Source organism: Nelusetta ayraudi, unplaced genomic scaffold (genome assembly GCF_046127955.1).
Source record: "Nelusetta ayraudi isolate G7.1 ecotype Tasmania unplaced genomic scaffold, CSIRO-AGI_Nayr_v1 ptg000042l, whole genome shotgun sequence".
NCBI lineage: Eukaryota > Metazoa > Chordata > Actinopteri > Tetraodontiformes > Monacanthidae > Nelusetta > Nelusetta ayraudi.
Window position 1 is genome coordinate 7,375,037 of NW_027466092.1, and position 17,884 is coordinate 7,392,920.

The following is a 17,884-nucleotide window of genomic DNA, read 5'->3' on the forward strand; positions in this document are numbered from 1 at the left end:
GCACCACCAGCAGAATCCAATGAAACTCCTCCTCAAGGTGGTACACCGGCTCCTGAAATCTTCACCACTGCCGTATTTTCAAACTAGCTGGATAAAACACTTGTTGCCAAAAAAAAAAAAAAAAAAAAAAAAAACGAATAAAGGAAAAAAAATGTTTGCTGCACACCACCCCACTCCTGGTACCAAAATGTGTAGCCGGCAAAAAACTGCATTCACCGGCGTACAACAAAAAATCAGGGGACAGGTGTGTCTTTGATATTTTAATGGCAACCAAAAGAAAATGCCTCCTCTTAGGGTATACGGCAGTGGACTGGGTGGATTACAGTCACTTGTGGAGATGCTTCATCTACTCGACACAGTCACCTTTAACTCGTGATGACCATATTGGCTTTGCTTTAATGCTTTGCTTTACTGGCTTTGCTTTACTGTCACGACTCCGTGAACACATGGAACAACCTTTAACGTTCAGGACCGAACTCCCCAGATAGCCATTACATCTGGCCCGGATCCGTTTTAAGGTCCTTGCCTCCGTTTCTAGCTCCGATATGTTTTCTGACTGTGGACCGGATCGGTGCCAGATAGAGGTTTCAGCTTCTAGAGTCAGTGTCGTTTTTATATCGTTTTACAGATCTGGCCCAGATCACTTTTCCAGGAGGTAACCTAAAGACATTTGGCTTGTCTGACACTTATTCGGTCCAGATCCGCAATACTGATCAGAGCCGACCCTACTTGCGTGAGACGGAGCTGGGCCAGCTCCGCCTTTGCCGTACTGCGGATGCGGGCCAGTTCCGTTCCAGTGTATGTTGGCTATCTGGGTCGCGTCTCTTTTTTTCTTGCTCGCGCATCTCAAAAAAAAAAAAAAACACAGAACAAAATAACTCTGCAACACCCGGCGAACGGTAGACTGCCGCCTGGTGGCAGCTATACACAACAACATAATAAAATAAAAAGAAGACCCAAGTGTTTACCACTCGGTTACATATATCTATCTATCTATCTATCTATCTATCTATCTATCTATACATATATATATATATATATATATATATATATATATATATACATATATATATATATATATATATATATATATATATATATATATATATATATATATATATATATATATATATATATATATATATATAAGCGGTAGACTACAACAACAGCAACGACAACAACATAATCTACAACAGCTGCTGCTGCTACTACTACTACTAGTAAGTAGTAAGTAATCATTCATGCTAGTAAGTTTTAGAAAAACCTTTGAGTACAATATTGCAGTAATGAGAAGAAGATGGTTAAATGCAATATTTAGCTATAAGATTAGCTGTTCATTACCAACCTACCAACCAGTCTCTGGTAGAAGAGAGCCACTCGGTTACTTTGATTGCGTTGAGCTGTAACTGTACAATTTCCTTAGTAGATTAAAGTAAAGTCTATTTTAAGATCTAGAAAACTAGCTCTTAGAGAGAGTGGAGTGGACCCTTAAAGCACTAATGCGGGACAAACAAGCACGCAGATAAAGTTCCAAAGAAGGGTGGCAGTAATCCAACCATTGATCTTCCCATAATCAGGCTGTGACAAGTCAATGATTTCCAATTTATGCAGTTAAGACAACAAATCTTTAGCAGTACAAACAAGTAGACACCCCTCTCTCTTTCTTTTTTTTTTTTTTAAATGACCTTTCTCAACTACAATGTAAAGCAAGGGGTGGGGGGATCACTGGTAACACCTATAACAACTGTGCTAGAGAATGTTCTTTTTAATTTACAAAGGATTTTAAGGAAGCACAGCTGCGTTGTTAAATGATGAGGCAAAAAACACGGTAAACAATGCAAAAACAGGAAATTAATTTATTCTGTCATCAGTTTTAATCTGTCCATCCCTACTGCAAGGTGTTTAATGTCACTGGTCTTTTTCCAAAACAAAGCAGGGCATATACGAGCTGCACTTTTAAATTTCTCAGCAGGGAGGTTTTTCATGATGCACACAATAAAAACATGTAAGTGATAGCCCTTGGTGTCTGCCAGCAACATTCCCATAGGCCATTTCTTAAAGTGAAATTCTTTTAAGACATGCAGTAATGTTGGGCAGCAACATACAAAGACAAGATATTCTGCACTTTCTGGGGTGGGATGAGAAACCAGCCGTCATCCTTGTATTTACTCCACCATTTCCTCATACATTCCACAATTTATCCATGGAACTATGCCCAAATCAGCTGAAATCCTGATTTGGGCAATTTTGTGTGTGGAGGAGTCGTCGTTGTATGGCCATCTGCAGTAGTCCTTGAAGGCTATTTTTCCATGTTGGATCTGCTATGGTTCTGTCAGGCTGGCTCTGGCCATAGTTAGTCAAATCCTCATAAATCTGAACAGCATCCAAACAAACCTTTTCCTGAGGGGTTTTGTACATGTCATTCAGTTCCACCAAGCATGTAGGATATCCTTGTCTTTTCTATCTTTTCAGCGCTCCCATGGAAGGCATTCAAACCCTTCACACTGTCTCTATTCCTGGGCCCCGGGTTGGGAGGCTGTCAGGAACAGCTCTGCTGATGAGGTGCACTTGGTTGCCCTATGTTGCTCTTCCTGAGAGAGAACCTTTCCACTTTTCAACCTCTGGTTGTTGAAGCCCTCGTTATGCGAACACAATCTGTTGTGTCAGTCCAGCTTAGTTTAGTTCCAAAGTGAAAAAAAAAAAACCTTTCCATTTCTACTGCATTTATTTTGCCTTGGATGGATTTTACGGCATCACAGTGGGGACTGCTGGGCAAATGAACATGTCAAGGACTTTCTCTGGGTTCATTGTTTTCTGACACAACTATAATTTTGCAACGTTCGATGGACTCTGGCACTGGTGTGTACAGACCTCCTGATATGCTCTAAAAAAAAGCAGAACAGAATGCAGGTGAGCAGAAAATACAGTAGATAGAAAATATTTAAGGAAGATATATTGATTGGCTGCTTCAATGGATAAAGAAAATACAGTTTTTTTTTCTAAATGGGCAGAACATGAGACATTGGGAAATACCTTATGTTCTTTGTTTCCACTCATCATTTCCTTGAACATCACTGAAGGATCAGGTATAACAGGACAAAGAATGGCACTGTGCCTAAAAGGAGACACACCTTTTCGATAAATCTTTCAGCCGAGACAGAAACACATTTAAAAACATACTTCATTTCTCATCTATTTCTTTCTCTCAAATTCCATATTAATGTTTTTATAACTTTGCAGTTGAGGCCAAACAGTTTTTAAGCAAAAAGATCTGTTGCAATAATCTCAGTGTCATTTTTGTTGTTGTTGTTTTTACACAGTTTACTTTACAATGGGTAAAAAATATGTGACTTTTAGTTTGAATATGAAAAGATGTCTCATGAAACAACATACTTCCTGAAGCAGTAGCAGGACAGAATTACACAGATGGAAAGAATGACAGGGAGGGCAATGGTGATCACAGTCAATGTCTCCGGGCTAGTCTTGTTTATACCTGTGAGCAACAGGACACAGTATAAACCATCATGCAAAAAGTAGCGTAACAGTCCCCTGGGATAGGAAACTGTTTTGAGACTTAAAGTCAAGTGTTACTGTCAAGCTGTATTGGTTGACAATTTAAAAAACATGTTATTCATGCTATCAGGAACAGGAAATGCAACAGGAACAATGACTAATCATCCAAAGACAAAATTACAACATAGGGCAGCAATAACAATTGGTATTTTAGTCAACTTCTCAGTTCATTCTTTTGCAAACATGCAAGCTTTAAAATGTTCACTTTTAAAATTGTGTGCCCTGTTACAATACAGTCTTTGGATATATAGGCAGGTGCCAAATTTCTATTAGTAAATATTTACATATCTGATATTTATAGCAAACAAGGTGTTTTTGAAATTAAATTTGAAGTTAGCACTTTTACTTGAGTCCTATTAATAAAACCATACAAAGACATAAATGGATTGTTTCAAGACTTACCATAAAAGACGGGGTCACTGTAGTGGCTTAATATTTCAGTTTTGAAACAATACTTTCGCGACATGGTTCTGGCTGTGAACTCATAAAGGCATCTTTTATCGTGGGGCACTTTTATTGTGAGAACTCCAAACATTGGTTCCTGACATCCCTTTGAAAAAAGAAGCAAGGGGATGAGATAAAGGTTGACAAAGGTTGAGCTGACTTGAGGGAGGAGAAAGCGTAATGCCTTAAACGTCCCATCAATTACCCATTTGTAGGTCTTTATAACCTAAACAATACTACATTTTTGTATTAGGAAGAAATCTAGGAATATAGAACGCAATATTATTTTCTTAGTTTAAATAATAAATAAGCAAACAATGGATTTTCTGTTTTCTTGGGACTTGGACTAGATTGGAAAAATATCCTTCTGTTAAAAAAAAAAAGAAGAAAGACAGCGTATTTAAAGTAAAATTTTGCTTATTATGTTCCCATAAAAAGTCATTTTTCAGTGTCATTTCCAATGCAAAACTTCAGTTCATTTGAGTAAAAGACTTACTTTGAAATTATTGCACTCTTTGTAGCAGATGTTATAAATCCAGCAATGGGCATTAATAGGAGGTGTCAAGCTCAGGTTGAGGTCATCTTTTTCCGCTGTTATCGTCAGCGTCGGGGGAGATACCACTGTGGACAATGCACATAAAAAAATTAGTTCCAGCCGGCCAGAAGTTTAAACTGTTTTGTCATTGTTATTGGAGCCATTATATACACACACACACATATATATATGTATACTGTATGTTTGGAAGAACATTAATATAAATCGTTAGATGTAATACCAACCAAGTTGAGGTTTAAATGTGCTAATTGCTGTGTCAGTCTCCACCAGAATGTGGATGTCTTCTGGATCACCATGAAGAATGCAACCTTTTCTCACGCCAATGCTGTTAGGCTGTGTACATGTTTTAAGGCTTTTTATGGTTTCGTCCCTGACTCCAAACTGCCTGTAGTTGTAGAAAAAAGGCGAGAAGAGAAATTGTGAACAAGAAGGGGGCACATGCCTAAATTTAAACGTTCTTGAAAATTGCTCCAGGCCGCCGTTTGGAGCATGCAATTTCTCTAACCGCCACTAGGTGTCCGGAAAACTCAACAAATCAAAACAGGTCAGACTAGAAGTCCCAGGAGATGGGAAAACCTTTGTTGATGTGTTTACCTTAACCAAAAAGACCACAATTCCATTGAAAATATCTTTTTTTGGAATTGTGAAATATGCAAACTCCACACAGAAAGGCCCCAGGCCCGGGGCCACGGAATCAAACCCACGACCTTCTTGCTATGAGGCGGCAGCGCTAACCACTGCTATTTTTGGGGGGAATGTTACTGTAATGCTCACCTGTACGAAATTGTCATGTTCAGAGTTGCATTGGCTGGGATCCAGGAACAGTTCAATTCTTTGGTGTCTTGAATAAAACACTTGAAGTCCTTCACTAGCTCAGCTGTGCAACATAATTACAAAGATGACAAGATTCAAGTCATTACAATGCAAATGCTTGGCAATCAAAACACATCTGGGAATTGCTGCTGGCTTCGGGATACTCACCTCTAGGTTTAAAAGGAAAGATCTTAAAGGTTGCTGGGATGCTACTAGGATCAGTGCACTCATTGACAGTCTGAATGTTGCATTCCCAGTGGTCAGCCACCATCTCTTCAGTGAGAAGGTTCTCTCTGAGACTTGTCTTATTTACCTTTAAGCAATGTGGCTGGGGAAAAATAAAATAAAATAAAATAAAACTGTACTTTGGGACATGACATGAGTACTAAAATCAATGCAAGGTGTATACTCCCATTTATAATTTGAATTAAAAAAACGAAACACAAACATCATTTTCCAGTGCTGAAAACAGTGGTTACTTTTATGTTGACACGACCAAAAATGAGATTATCATTAAAAGTATGACCATGTGGCCAGTATTGTTAGAACAGGCTATATATTTCTTAATTTTTGCTTGGTGCAATTATCCTCCAGAATTATTTTATAAATTAAATGTATAAATAAAGAGTTTTTAGAAGTTTTCTTCTTCTTTTCCAAGCGCTATGTTTCTCCAAAATGAAAATGTTATCCTATCAAAACTATAATTACACAACACAAAAGGAATAGTATTCCTTCTCTCAATAGCTCACAACAAATGCTGGCAGAAAATATCTAAATATTGGCAAAAACATCATTTTTGCTTTTACTTTCAGCAACATTTTTTTTCATGACTGATTTCACCATGACTAACACATTTGTTGCTCACATGTTCAACCCTAGAATGTCTGCGACAGACCATTGGACAGATAATTATCATTCAAACAGACATGCACAAACGTTCATACACAATTGGAGTCTGCGCATTCATGCCCAGACACCACGTCTACTTTACTTACATATTTTCTAGTCATGTTCACAAGGAAGAGGAGATTTTTGTCATTGTTGTTTAGAATGTCCTGTGTCTTCCAGGACACCATCACAGTAAACCTATCAAGCCACTGAGATGTAAGCCCAATGGGTGGAGGATGTGGACCTAAAGGGATGACGATAACAAATAAAATTAATCTCAAGAGGAAAAATGTCATTAAATTCACATGACAGATCTATGATCCATGAAAAGACAGATGAAAGTTCCTGGATACTTGAGAGAGCATCTACTAATCTAAATAAGATGTATCTATTTTCTTGCATTACTCAATGTCAAATAACATAAAAATGCAATTTGACAGAAAGTTCTAATTCATTCCCTGTCATTCAAGCCCTAAAGTATGAGATAGGAGCAAAGGAAAAAGACAGCAAAGATCATCTTCTAAGCCTTTGTTCTCTGCAGCCAGGACTTGGAGGAGTCGGCAGATCAATTTTTACTAAGACACACTCAGATCACGCTCCTCTCCTCCTCAACCTGAACAAACAGGAACAAAACAACAGACCAAAAAGTTGGAGATTTGATACCTGTTTGGTCAATGAGGAGAACTTTATGATTTTGTCCAACTTTATGAGAATAATTAACAAGCATATTGATTGATTTTCTTTTTTTCTCAAGTTGAATAAGGGCTTGGCCTCTCCATCCATAACACGGGAGTCTATGATGGCTTACATCAGAGGTTCCACAATTAGCTACAGCTCTTGGAAAACAAAACAATATCAAGCCCACATTACATCCCTAGAGACTGATAGTAAATCCCTCGAAAAAAAACATTTTTGATGCTACTAATAGAATGCCAAAATCTGAATGCAGCTGGTGTACCACTGGCTGGTATACCCTTGAAACCAAACCTACAGCCAAATTATGGTCAGTTATATCACTATGTAACACTAGTGCGAGACTATTACATGGCAGTCCCTTTCATAATTATCCCGCACTACCAGCTGTATCAAGAGATGGTCTCACGATGGGGTGACGCAGCATGGGGATCAAAACACTCAGTGACTTCTATGACAACAATGTACTTAAATCATTTAAACAGTTTAAAGATACCTTCAATCTCCCTGCTGTGCATTTCTTTAAGTACCTCTACATCAAAATGTATCTCTTTAAATCGGCCTTCTCACTTAAATTAGGACCCTTTTTTGCTTAAAATATGATTTAATCTCTATTAGGCGGCCTTGGGTGACATGGAGCATGCTCCAAAAATGTATTATCGTCATGACTATTACTATTATTATCATTATGATGATGGAAGACATCCTCCATGCTAAGAGCACGGTGTCCTTGATATACTGTCGAATGCTGGACTTTCTGGCAAATAAAACAGTATAGGGAAGTCTAGGGTTCTGTGGAAACAAGATCTCGGCTTCACCTTTGAAGACTATGAATATGAAGCCATGTGTAGTGCAGCCCAAAAAAACGTGGCTTAAAGAAGTTGCATCACACATGGTCTCTGAAAAAATATGGTCGATCTGAAAAAGAAACCCATCTTTTCGACACAGTTGGAGTTACTTTAAACTGTATCTGCATAACTTCTGCAGGCTGATGGTGGAGTACTGCCAATGGTGTAGGTAGCAGGGGTTGGGGTGGTGGTTGCTGGTTGTTGCACAGCTGGCTGAGAAGCTGGACTTCTCCATTGGCAATGTCTCCATTTAATGCATGTTGCTGGGGTTTGAATTTCAAACCCCAGCAAACTTTAATTTGCTGGGGTTTTATTTGTTTGGCTTTAATTTGTTTAATTTATTTATTTATTATTTTTATTTATGCATCATTGTGTTACTATTTTTTTTCTTTCGGGGATGAAGGCAAGGCCCATGCTGGACTGAAAGGGGTTGGATTTGGAGTTCTAATGTTGTTACTAACGCTGTGACCTGTATAATATATTAATAAATAATTTGAGGGCAAAATGAAGCATATTGGCCTGGCTGATTCAAAAAGAGCATCACTTGTGTCATCAGACAACTTTTGTGGACACGCCCGATTGCTACACAATTGTGAGACATGCAGAAATTGCAAAATAAGGGATAAGAGGGATAAGAGGATGGCGCGTGGTTTACTTTGTATAACCTCGTTTCAAGGAGAAAACTACTACTACTACTACTAAAACTAATTATTATTATTTCTAATAATTATAATAATAATCGTAATACTTTTAGTATTAGCCAATAAATGAATAATGAGAGCAGCCTTCTGGAGGATGACGAGTTAACTGAACACGGCAACCCTACCCCATGCAGTACCCTTCCATCAGCTACATCCCACAGATAATATTGCACTTAACAGTCCTACTCGACCCACTCCACGGTGTGTGCGTCAGAGTGCAGACTGCGCCAGACTGACAGCCAACCGTCCTTCCAGGTGGAATGGACTCACCTGTATATTTGCGTCACAGAGGCGAATACACTGCCATGGCTTTGGTTATTCACGACAACGAGCCTTTGATAGTTTTTTTTTTTTTTTTTTTTTTTTTTTTGTTTTTTTGCGAGTGTGACACATACTATTACAAACAATCTTACGGTAGAAGTCACGGGTCGTTTACCTGCTCTGGAGCGACGGACCAACGTCAGGAAGAGCAACCACGTCACAGCGACTCTCATGTTGTCCTGAGGCGTGTTATTCTACTGCGGGAGGGTCTTTCTCTGGATCCTCTGGCGAGTCTATCCTAATCATACCCCCTCGGACATCCGTAAAACAGACTGTGTGGCGGCGACAGAGTATCTCATGTTCGGCAACGGCGACCAACGTGACGCGGGAATGAGGAGGGCGGCCAGATTTTCCCCAGGCGACGAGAGCGCAGTGTCAGTTCTCGTCATCGGCGGGGTGGAGCCGCTGTGAGTGGGAGGAAAACTGAAACAACAGCGATCCTTCCTGCCTTGGCACCAACTCTTACGTCTGAGAAACTGTTCTACGAACTAACGTCACGAGCCCAGGCAGCCTCGTCTCACCCAGAGTGGCCTTTTCCTCTCTCTCTCTCCCCCCCCCCCCCTCTTCCTCCTCCTCCTCCTCCTCCTCCTCTGTGTTGAACGCCCATCATCCACTCTGTCGGCTCCACCGGGAAGTTGCCCGGCCCTTCCTTAATGTACATTTTGACTTGATTATGCGCATGCCAGCGGCTTAATGGCTTTGACTAACGAGAGAGGAGGGGAGGGAATGGGGTGAGAGATCGAGTGATATAGCCCTAAAAGCCGGTGAAGGCACACATTATGAAAACCTGAACCACCGTGGCTGATTCATTTTTACTGTGAAGTTCACATTACTGAGAATGAATTCCTTACCAATTATAACCAACGGTGGAAAAAAAAATCTCCAGCCTACCAGGGACATTCATTATTCATTTATTTAGTTATTTAGAGACAGGTAGAGCACTTATGCTGTCATCACTTTACTCTTCACAAAAAAAAAATAAGATCCCACATACAGGCACTGATAACTCACTGTTATCTTTAAAAGGGTGGTGAAAACACAACCTCACAGGTTAATTGACCTAGTACATAGAAAGGTAAAACGTTAGCACCTTTTGTGGGTGCCTATAAACAGAGGGCTAAATAGGCTGATTTCCAAACTGTCATGGACTAAGGTGTTTTTTTTTTTTTTTTTAAGTGTTACCCCAGGTTTGAAAAAAATGTTCATCCATTCATCTTCTATACCCGCTTATTCCTATACAGGGTCACGGGGGTCTGCTGGAGCCCATCCCAGCTGTCTTAGGGCGAAGGCAGGGTGACACCCTGGACAAGTCGCCAATTCATCGCAGGGCCAAAAAATGTGAGAACGTTATTTTTCTTCACGTGAGTGTTTTGTGTTTAGTTTTTTCTTAAATGAGAGCATTCTATTTTCACATTTCTTTGAAATAAATATCTTTATCGTTCAGTCTGGAGTCATACAGTTGAGTCTTGTCCTGTATCAAGGTCGTTGCAAAAACATCTATTTCCAAACAATGTGGCTTCAATGGTGCCTCAAATTAAAGTAAAGATGTGAAAATGAAGCATGAATCTTGGCACCTAACACAAGCCAAAAGATGAGATCATTATTTGTGCTATTGGTTATCATGTGAGGATCAACTGAATGAAGGCTTGAAAAATTAAGGTGTGGAAAGCTGTGCACATTAAAAAAAAATTATAGCATGACCATGTGGTGCAACCGGTTTTGGACGTCACGTCTCCAAAGTTAAGAATGTCAGTCTCACTGTTTTTCATTTGGTTTTATTGGAAAAATGCTTTACAAAGTAAATTCACCAAGCAGCTTCTCTTCTGTTTACACTGCGGTTAAAACAAAACAAAAACATCTCTGTCAGGATTGAATTGGAACGGGAAATGTAGATAAATACATAGTTACATACAAACATACACGGGTAGGGAACTCACTTTACAGCATGACAATGACATTATGTACACTGGCTTAAATATCAGTCTGTCAACTAATTACAGTGTAGCACTTGTGAAATACTGGAGTGGGATGGGCTTGTTACGGAGGACAAGAAAGTTTCTTTCAGAATGTCGAACAGAAAGGCACTGGATCGTAGCCCAGCGAGGTCAAACTCCTCACTTTATCACTGAACCAAATGCAAAGACTCGCACACTGCAGGAAACCCAGCGTTGGTACCTCACAACCTGTTTCTGGTATCAAGAGAGCCCATTGAATAGGCTGTTTTCTGAGACTCAACCATAACCTTAACCCAGCACTGGAATGGTTTCACTTCATCGTTTTTTTTTTCTTCTTTCTGACAGCATTATTTTTCATTTCAATTAAATTTAATAGCGGGAATTCAGAAAAACCTGGACGTCTGTCTTCAGTGAGAACGAAAAAGTGCAATGGTGGTTTCCTTGCTCAGATTAAAATCCTGTCGTTAGAATGTCTTTGACCTGTCATTGGGTACTTATTGACATGACTGGAATGTGTTTTGCTTCTGTGTCAAACCTTTGATCGGCCGAAAAGGCTTCTGGTTGCATGTTACGACAGAACAGGTTGAGTTACAAGATTACTCAACTTGCCAGATGTTAAGTGATTTCCTGCAAATTCAAGGAGTCCTGCATGGATATTGAACACAGCATTGCAATTACAGGATGTATAAAAAGGTCCCTAAGTACAAGAGTCAACCCTGGGCTTTGTGTAAAGGCAGAAATAGTGCAATGCAACCTAGCATGACTTAGCAGAAGACTAAAACCTTTCATGCTGACGTGCAGTTGGTACATTCTCGGATCGACTGCTGCATGTGGCTTTCAAATGTCTTAACCGGAGAGCTGCTGATGCTGAAGATAGCCTTGGCAGGTTCAGCAAGAATAACAGTCACATACTTAAAAAAAAAGTCCAGTTAGGGTCAATCAGGGACAGTGGGTGATGCAGGAGAGGGGCTGGCCAAGGGGGCAGAGGTCAGCCAAGATTGTTGGACGTTCCGCTGATGGCACGAAACACATGGAGAGAGTTCTGCAACAGCGAACGCATCATGTCCTCCTGGTAGATCTGTGGGAGGGTCAAACAGAGAAACAGCTAATAGTCACACCGAGGCCTCACAATATCTGCAGCACACTATTTTACCGTTCAGCATGCATGTTTATTTTAAGAGTTGCTTGCTGTAACCAGAGAATCAGTCCGAGGGAGTTCACTTTGTCTGATAACCAGGTGTGGAATGAGAAGTCCCTTCTGCAGGTTGCTCTGAGAACCCATAGTAGATGGCTGGGGAAAATGCTACCACTAGCTGCTGAACAAACAAATCAAATTTGTAAGGTCAAATTTGATAAATAATCCGCTCACTCAAGCTTCTAGGCTTGGGCTCCCCTTTCTAAAGAGCCAGTTCTGAACTAGATGGACACATAAGAAACACTCAAAGAATTGAGTAAAATATCCATCTGGCCTGGCGAGTCACTATTTTTATTTTCCATTTAGTGTTTTGAATTTATATGCAACACTAGACAGACACACACACACACACACACACACACACACACACTTACATATGTATAGACACAAGTTGGACACATTCCTGTATTTTACATAAAGTTAATTTGTCCAGTTGTAAATGTATTCAGTGCAGATGGCTGGCATTTGCCACTTTACATAATAATGGATGCACAGCAAAATACCTCACAAACATTGACAAAAGCACAAAAGCACACCAGAGCACACATTGCGATGACCGTACCTGTTTCTCCTTAAAGCTAAAGGTCAGCACGTTGGAGAAAGAAAGCAGCAGCAGTTAGTGTGGGAAGAGTGGCTTGGTGAAACATTAGACATACAGCAATAGCACAGCTAGCTGCTCGAGAGGTGAAAGACTCGTTGCTCAGGTTCCTTATCGAATCTCTACGCTTCACTGCTTTCAACAAGTCATTCAGTTCAAACCAAAGAGCGTTGATGATCAAGAGAAAAATCTTCTTATATTACACCACGAAAAGTGACTCCAGGAGATGTCCAGGAGGAAACGCAAGTTACCAATTACGCTGCATAAACTAAAAAGCTTTTGAATGTCCAGGCATTGCATCTACCTTCACTTGAGACAATGACGGATGTTAAACACGGGAATCGTACCAAAGGGGAGGAATTAGAGAAGCCGTGCACATCTGAAGCCCATACTACATTGCTGCATTAGAAAAATAATATGAATATGTTGTTGGCCAGGTCACGTATGTATTTAATTAGAATGTCAAATGTGGCACTAAACGGGCTCAAAAGCTTGTTTATTGTTGCTGCTATCACAGCCACGGCTGCTTTATTGTGATAACTGACACCAAAGTGAAAGCAAAAGTGCTGGACGCTGAATAAAGTCAGAAATTAAGTATCATAAAAGCAGTCCTAAAACAAAAACAAAAATACAATCTTGTGAAAGGGCTTCTTTGCCCAAGTCTAGGGCGATGGGCTGTACCAGGAGCTGATAGCTCAGGAAATTAGAAGAAGTCCGGCCAAATGCGGTGGACATACTGTAATAAATTTGATTTTATTATTCACCGTTGTGGACCAGTTGAATAGGAAGTCACATTATTTGTGCGAGTGTGTTTCTGTGAATGCGTGCAGGCATATGCGTTGCCAGATGTTCCCTCGGGACTAGACGGTCAGCTGGCGAACCCATACAAAGCAGCAGAGCGGCAGAGAGGCAGAGGTGCATACCATTCCTTACTGGAGCCAAAGCTCACACCCACGCCATCTATTTGTGACACGTGTCACTATTGTTCCAAGACCCTCTTTTCTCTTGTTTATTTTAGATTATGGAAGTAAGATTAGGTTTTTGTTATTTCTGGAGGCCAGTTGATCCCCAGTCTAGATTGGTTGTTATTTTGGCCCTTGGCCTCAATCTGAAGACGATTAGCCCACACCACAAGCAGTATTTTTGTTGAAGCACACCACTTCTCCTCACACCACTACTTCACTGCTTTTTTTTTTTTTTTCAGTGGTTGTAAATAAACGTTCACATCACGTGAACACATGGCGGCTTTAGGGTGCTGGTGAGAGGAGGCAATTGTTGAGCAACCAGTAGGCTGGGCATGACAGCATGAAATACTGCATGGTCGCTGGTAATACATAAAAATGGTACGACGTAGACACGATGGCAAGCATTTGCAATTGCATATTCTCCCAGCCAGGCGCCATGCAGCTTGGCAAATCAGTGGTGCAGTTGTGCATAGACTTTACCTGCTCATGGATGATGTCTGACAGCTCTTTCACCATTTCTTTAAAGTTGCCCTTGAGGCCCTCGTGATACTCAAATTGGTCCTCTTTAATCAAGCGCTCGTTTATGTCCAGAGCCATGCTGCAGGCCTGGACAAAAAGCCTGCAAACATCCAAAGCAGAGAGGCAACGAAAATAAAATCTGATTGTAATTATTTGTCAGACTGGCAAGTGTTAAAAAAAAACATTATGGAATTTAAGAGGTTTACACCTTGATAAGGAAGTGCTAGAAACAAACTAAGAACAAACAATCAGTGAATCATGGGTACCTGAAAATGTCTTTGAGGTCCTTCACTTTCTTGTTGCCAGACTGGTTGGATTTGCTGTCATCCAAAAATGCTCTTGCATAAGCCATTGGACCTGCATTCACCTGCAGAAAAACATGTCTGGAAATGTTAGCAATGCTGTGTTATGTGTACTGCAACGCTTTAAGATTTGTTTAGAGTTCTCCTTTTAGCGGGAATGTTTTTTTTTAAACACTCAAGAAACAGACTAACACAGCATGTCTAATTAGCCGTGTTGGCGCTGACTTAAAGCAAACTGAAAAAAGGAGTTTCAGGAAGCCTAAAGACAAACTGGACCAAACTGTGTTTATGTCTTTGCACCTGCACAGAGACGCAGCCCTGCAGCTTCAGCTGCAACTGAATCATGTCCACTTCCTGGCAGGAGCAGAGCTTCGTTAACTCGGCCGTCTTCGACTTCATCTCATCGATGGCCACGTCCACAGGCTTGAGCTCCACCTGCTTCTCCCCCACCACCTCCACACGCTTCTTCACATATGGAAAGGTGTTGGCAGCTGTTGACAGGGAAACGGGGAAAAACAAAAACATGCAATGACACTGTACAGCACAGATTAAAACAGACTGGAATATTTTGCTTCCAATTTTAATGACTCTCTGACGTGAGCAAGCGAAAGCTAAAGTCAACAAGCAAGCATTTCAACTTCAGGCCTCCATTGTGTTTTGCATACTTATAAGGACAATCCTCCTTTTGCACTGCTCTTCCACCCCGCCGTGCTTTTTCCCCGACAGTGTGTAAGGCGTCTCAAACACGAAGCGGTTGATGTTGTGGCACTTCTCGAAGTCCGTCTTCTTCTCCGGCACCTCCTTCTCCTCAAAGTACGGCTTGACAAACGTCACCTGCACGTAGGCAAACTTGGGGTCCAAGTCTTTAGGGTTCACCTGTGGGAAACAACCAACTTTTATCAAAGTTTCCTTGTTCTGAAAACTTGTTTTTTTTGTTGTTGTTTTTTTCAATGATGTGTCTCTACACATACCAGTTTTCTAACTAATACATGCCATCTAATACAACTTAAATGAAAACAGTCCATTTTCCATCTTCAGTTCACTTTTCCTTTCTTAACGTGTCTGGAAGTCAGCCCTTCTGTGATGTCACAAAGGGCACTCCCAAGTCAATGGCAACAAACCCAGCCTGTGAGACCACCATGTAACCTCCTCCCATTTACACCTTTCCGAACACATGGTGGCCCAAAGGATCAAATCTAGTAGGAAGCTAAAGCCAAGGTTTTTGCCAGGAGGCTGTAAACAAAGAGCAAAATATTGAAGGAGGGTTTTTTGTTTTTTTTTTAGACAGTAGTGTGACTCTGCTCCAGTAAAGTCCAGCGAAATAAATAAAGAGCTGACAATGGAACAATGTGTACAAAGTCTTGGAACTGCTAAGGATTTTGAAGCAATTATATTAAAAGCATGATGATGAGATGAAATGAGATACGCTTTAATTGTTTCCAGTGGGCAAATTGTCATTAAAACAAAGTGCTCAAATATATACTGTATATTATTGAGCATCAGAGGCAGTTCAGTGAAATCATTTTCAACACGTTATTTCACAAGGAGTGTTGTCAATAATTATATTGTTTTATTGTAATATTTCTCTTCCATTTATTAGTTTGGGCAAGACCTCAGTGTAGACACAACAGCAGCCAATTCAGCAGAGCCAAGTCAAGAACTATAAGATTACAACTGATTTTTGCCGAGACACCTCCCACCCTTTTCTTCTGCCCCTCCCGTAAACGCACCTTGTTTGAGTCCTGAATTATCCGGACATTTTCCTGTCCAAACTTTTCCCCGTAGAGCGTAAGGAGCCGCTGGGAGATTTCCGAGAGCCCCGTCAGCTTGGGCTCTTTGTAAATATACTCCTTCCCATCCTCCTCCTCGAAGAAACCCTGCGGCAAAGAATGCACACGCTCACTGATTTATATATGTAAAAGCAAAAGAAAATGAATAACTCATAGCATTTTGATTTTTCAGTCTTTTTTAATGCAAAATTCAGTACAAAAAGTGCCAAAACTATGGGCAGCGTGCACAACATGATAGACACCAATCAAGCCTTGACTTACAATCCCTCCTCTGCACAACCTTTGGACATGCCACTGCCGCAGTATCTTTTATTACATCCGACCTTAACATGTCACTAAACCTTGTGTGCCAACTGGAGGCCAGAAGTCTGACCTTTGACTTGACTGCATGAATAATCTCACATTTATTTTTCAGTTACACATTAGTACAACACTTAAGCTACAGGCCTGGAGAGGGATAAAGCAACAGACCCATTCAATCCACATTTAGGTCTACTTAAGATTTTCTCATAAATTACAGAGGTAGCTGACTAATGCACGCGCCCTTACCTGACCGTAAAAAGCCACCCTGAAGTACGTTCCGAGCAGTCTGCGTCCCGACTGTATCACCTCCATGATTTTGTTGTAGGCTCTGTGCAGGGTGTCATACAGTCGGCTGAGTTTCTGGAAGAGTGAGACATTTGTAAAGATTGTGATGTTCGTTAAAAATGTACCGGTTCCGAATCTGGTTCTGTAGTGTCCCTCATACTTTTCCTGAACCAACTCACTTCCACATTATTAACCTAAATCACCTAATCTCTTGCAATCCAAATACTGAAACAGGAATGAAACATGGCTCTATGGATAAAAAGGATGACCCTTTTCCGTAACGTATATGTTACCTTGGCAAAAAAAAAACACGTTACCTTGGCTACCCTGGCAAAGAACCAAATGAATAAATAGAAAAGCTGATAAGACTTATAATAAATAGACACAACCAAAGTGACTTAAGTGCAGAAGCGTTGGTGAAGTTTAGAAGTGATGAACAACAAGCCCATTTGCATGGGCTGAAAAACAGATTATGAACGCACCTATGATGCATATATTGTACATTATTTATGAGTGTCATAATCAATTAAATGATGTCCAACCCAAAGAAAAATACACAACATTCCTGTCCAAAAAGTAGATATATACTATAGTCTTGTTAATCAGAAGCCGTTGTGTTTTTCCTTGAAAAATACATTCTTCAACTTTGCATACATGACAGGCAGATAGACAAATACCAGCATACTCAAAATGAGTTAAAGCTGCTAGAACAGCAAGGTGTAAAATGTCCAGGATGATGAGGAAGCGAACGTCCACTGAGTATACATTCCAATGAACTATTTAGCCTCATCAACACTCCAGACGTTCAACGGTGCTGCTCTTATGAAAAGTTGCAATTATGTGGCTGAATTAGTTATGGGTGGGACCAAAGTACCTCATACTCATGACGTTTTTCATAGATGGGGATGATGAGCTTGGCCACGTGCGTGATGAGCTCGTAGCGCTCTGCCTTCCACAGCGCTTCCACACACACTTCCATGTGCTCAACCAACACTTCCTGAGAAGGAGAGAAAGAGGAATACGAGGATGAGATTTGATCCAAGCAGATTTTTTTTTTTTTTTTTTTTTAAATAATCTTATTTATTATGGATTTTAAAAGCCCTGGTTAAGATGTAGACAAAAAAATGGAAACTTT

The 17,884-nt window shown here is 40.4% G+C and overlaps 2 protein-coding genes across 4 annotated transcripts in view; both read right to left on the bottom strand.

Moving 5' to 3' along the window:
- Positions 1-1,834: 1,834 nt before the first annotated feature.
- Positions 1,835-9,318, bottom strand: LOC142893413 (uncharacterized). The gene is made up of 10 exons (XM_076033968.1): positions 8,953-9,318; positions 6,382-6,518; positions 5,555-5,714; positions 5,348-5,450; positions 4,798-4,958; positions 4,514-4,638; positions 3,976-4,123; positions 3,394-3,493; positions 3,034-3,115; positions 1,835-2,884 (listed from the first exon to the last, which is right to left on the bottom strand). Exons 1-10 carry the CDS (start codon positions 9,008-9,010, stop codon positions 2,786-2,788), a joined length of 1,173 nt encoding a protein of 390 aa, XP_075890083.1. The 5' UTR covers positions 9,011-9,318; the 3' UTR covers positions 1,835-2,785.
- A 1,278-nt stretch (positions 9,319-10,596) lies between these two features.
- dock11 (dedicator of cytokinesis 11) overlaps positions 10,597-17,884 on the bottom strand; it is a 52,715-nt gene continuing 45,427 nt past the window's right edge. For all 3 annotated transcript variants that reach the window (XM_076033965.1, XM_076033966.1, XM_076033963.1), the window contains 8 exons: positions 17,624-17,746; positions 16,711-16,824; positions 16,102-16,248; positions 15,037-15,247; positions 14,672-14,862; positions 14,336-14,436; positions 14,031-14,169; positions 10,597-11,870 (listed from right to left, as the gene is read on the bottom strand). In XM_076033965.1, coding sequence (XP_075890080.1) covers positions 11,781-11,870; positions 14,031-14,169; positions 14,336-14,436; positions 14,672-14,862; positions 15,037-15,247; positions 16,102-16,248; positions 16,711-16,824; positions 17,624-17,746 — 1,116 coding nt within the window. In that variant the 3' untranslated portion in view covers positions 10,597-11,780. The remainder of the gene's footprint in view (positions 11,871-14,030; positions 14,170-14,335; positions 14,437-14,671; positions 14,863-15,036; positions 15,248-16,101; positions 16,249-16,710; positions 16,825-17,623; positions 17,747-17,884) is intronic.

Coding starts and splice junctions, on each gene's coding strand:
- LOC142893413 (XM_076033968.1), bottom strand. CDS start 9,010: ATGAGAGTCGCTGTGACGTGGTTGCTCTTCCTGACGTTGGTCCGTCGC. Junction 5,715..6,381: donor TGAACATGACTAGAAAATAT/GTAAGTAAAGTA, acceptor ATTTTTCCCCAG/CCACATTGCTTAAAGGTAAA. Junction 4,639..4,797: donor CACATTTAAACCTCAACTTG/GTTGGTATTACA, acceptor CATTGTCCACAG/TGGTATCTCCCCCGACGCTG.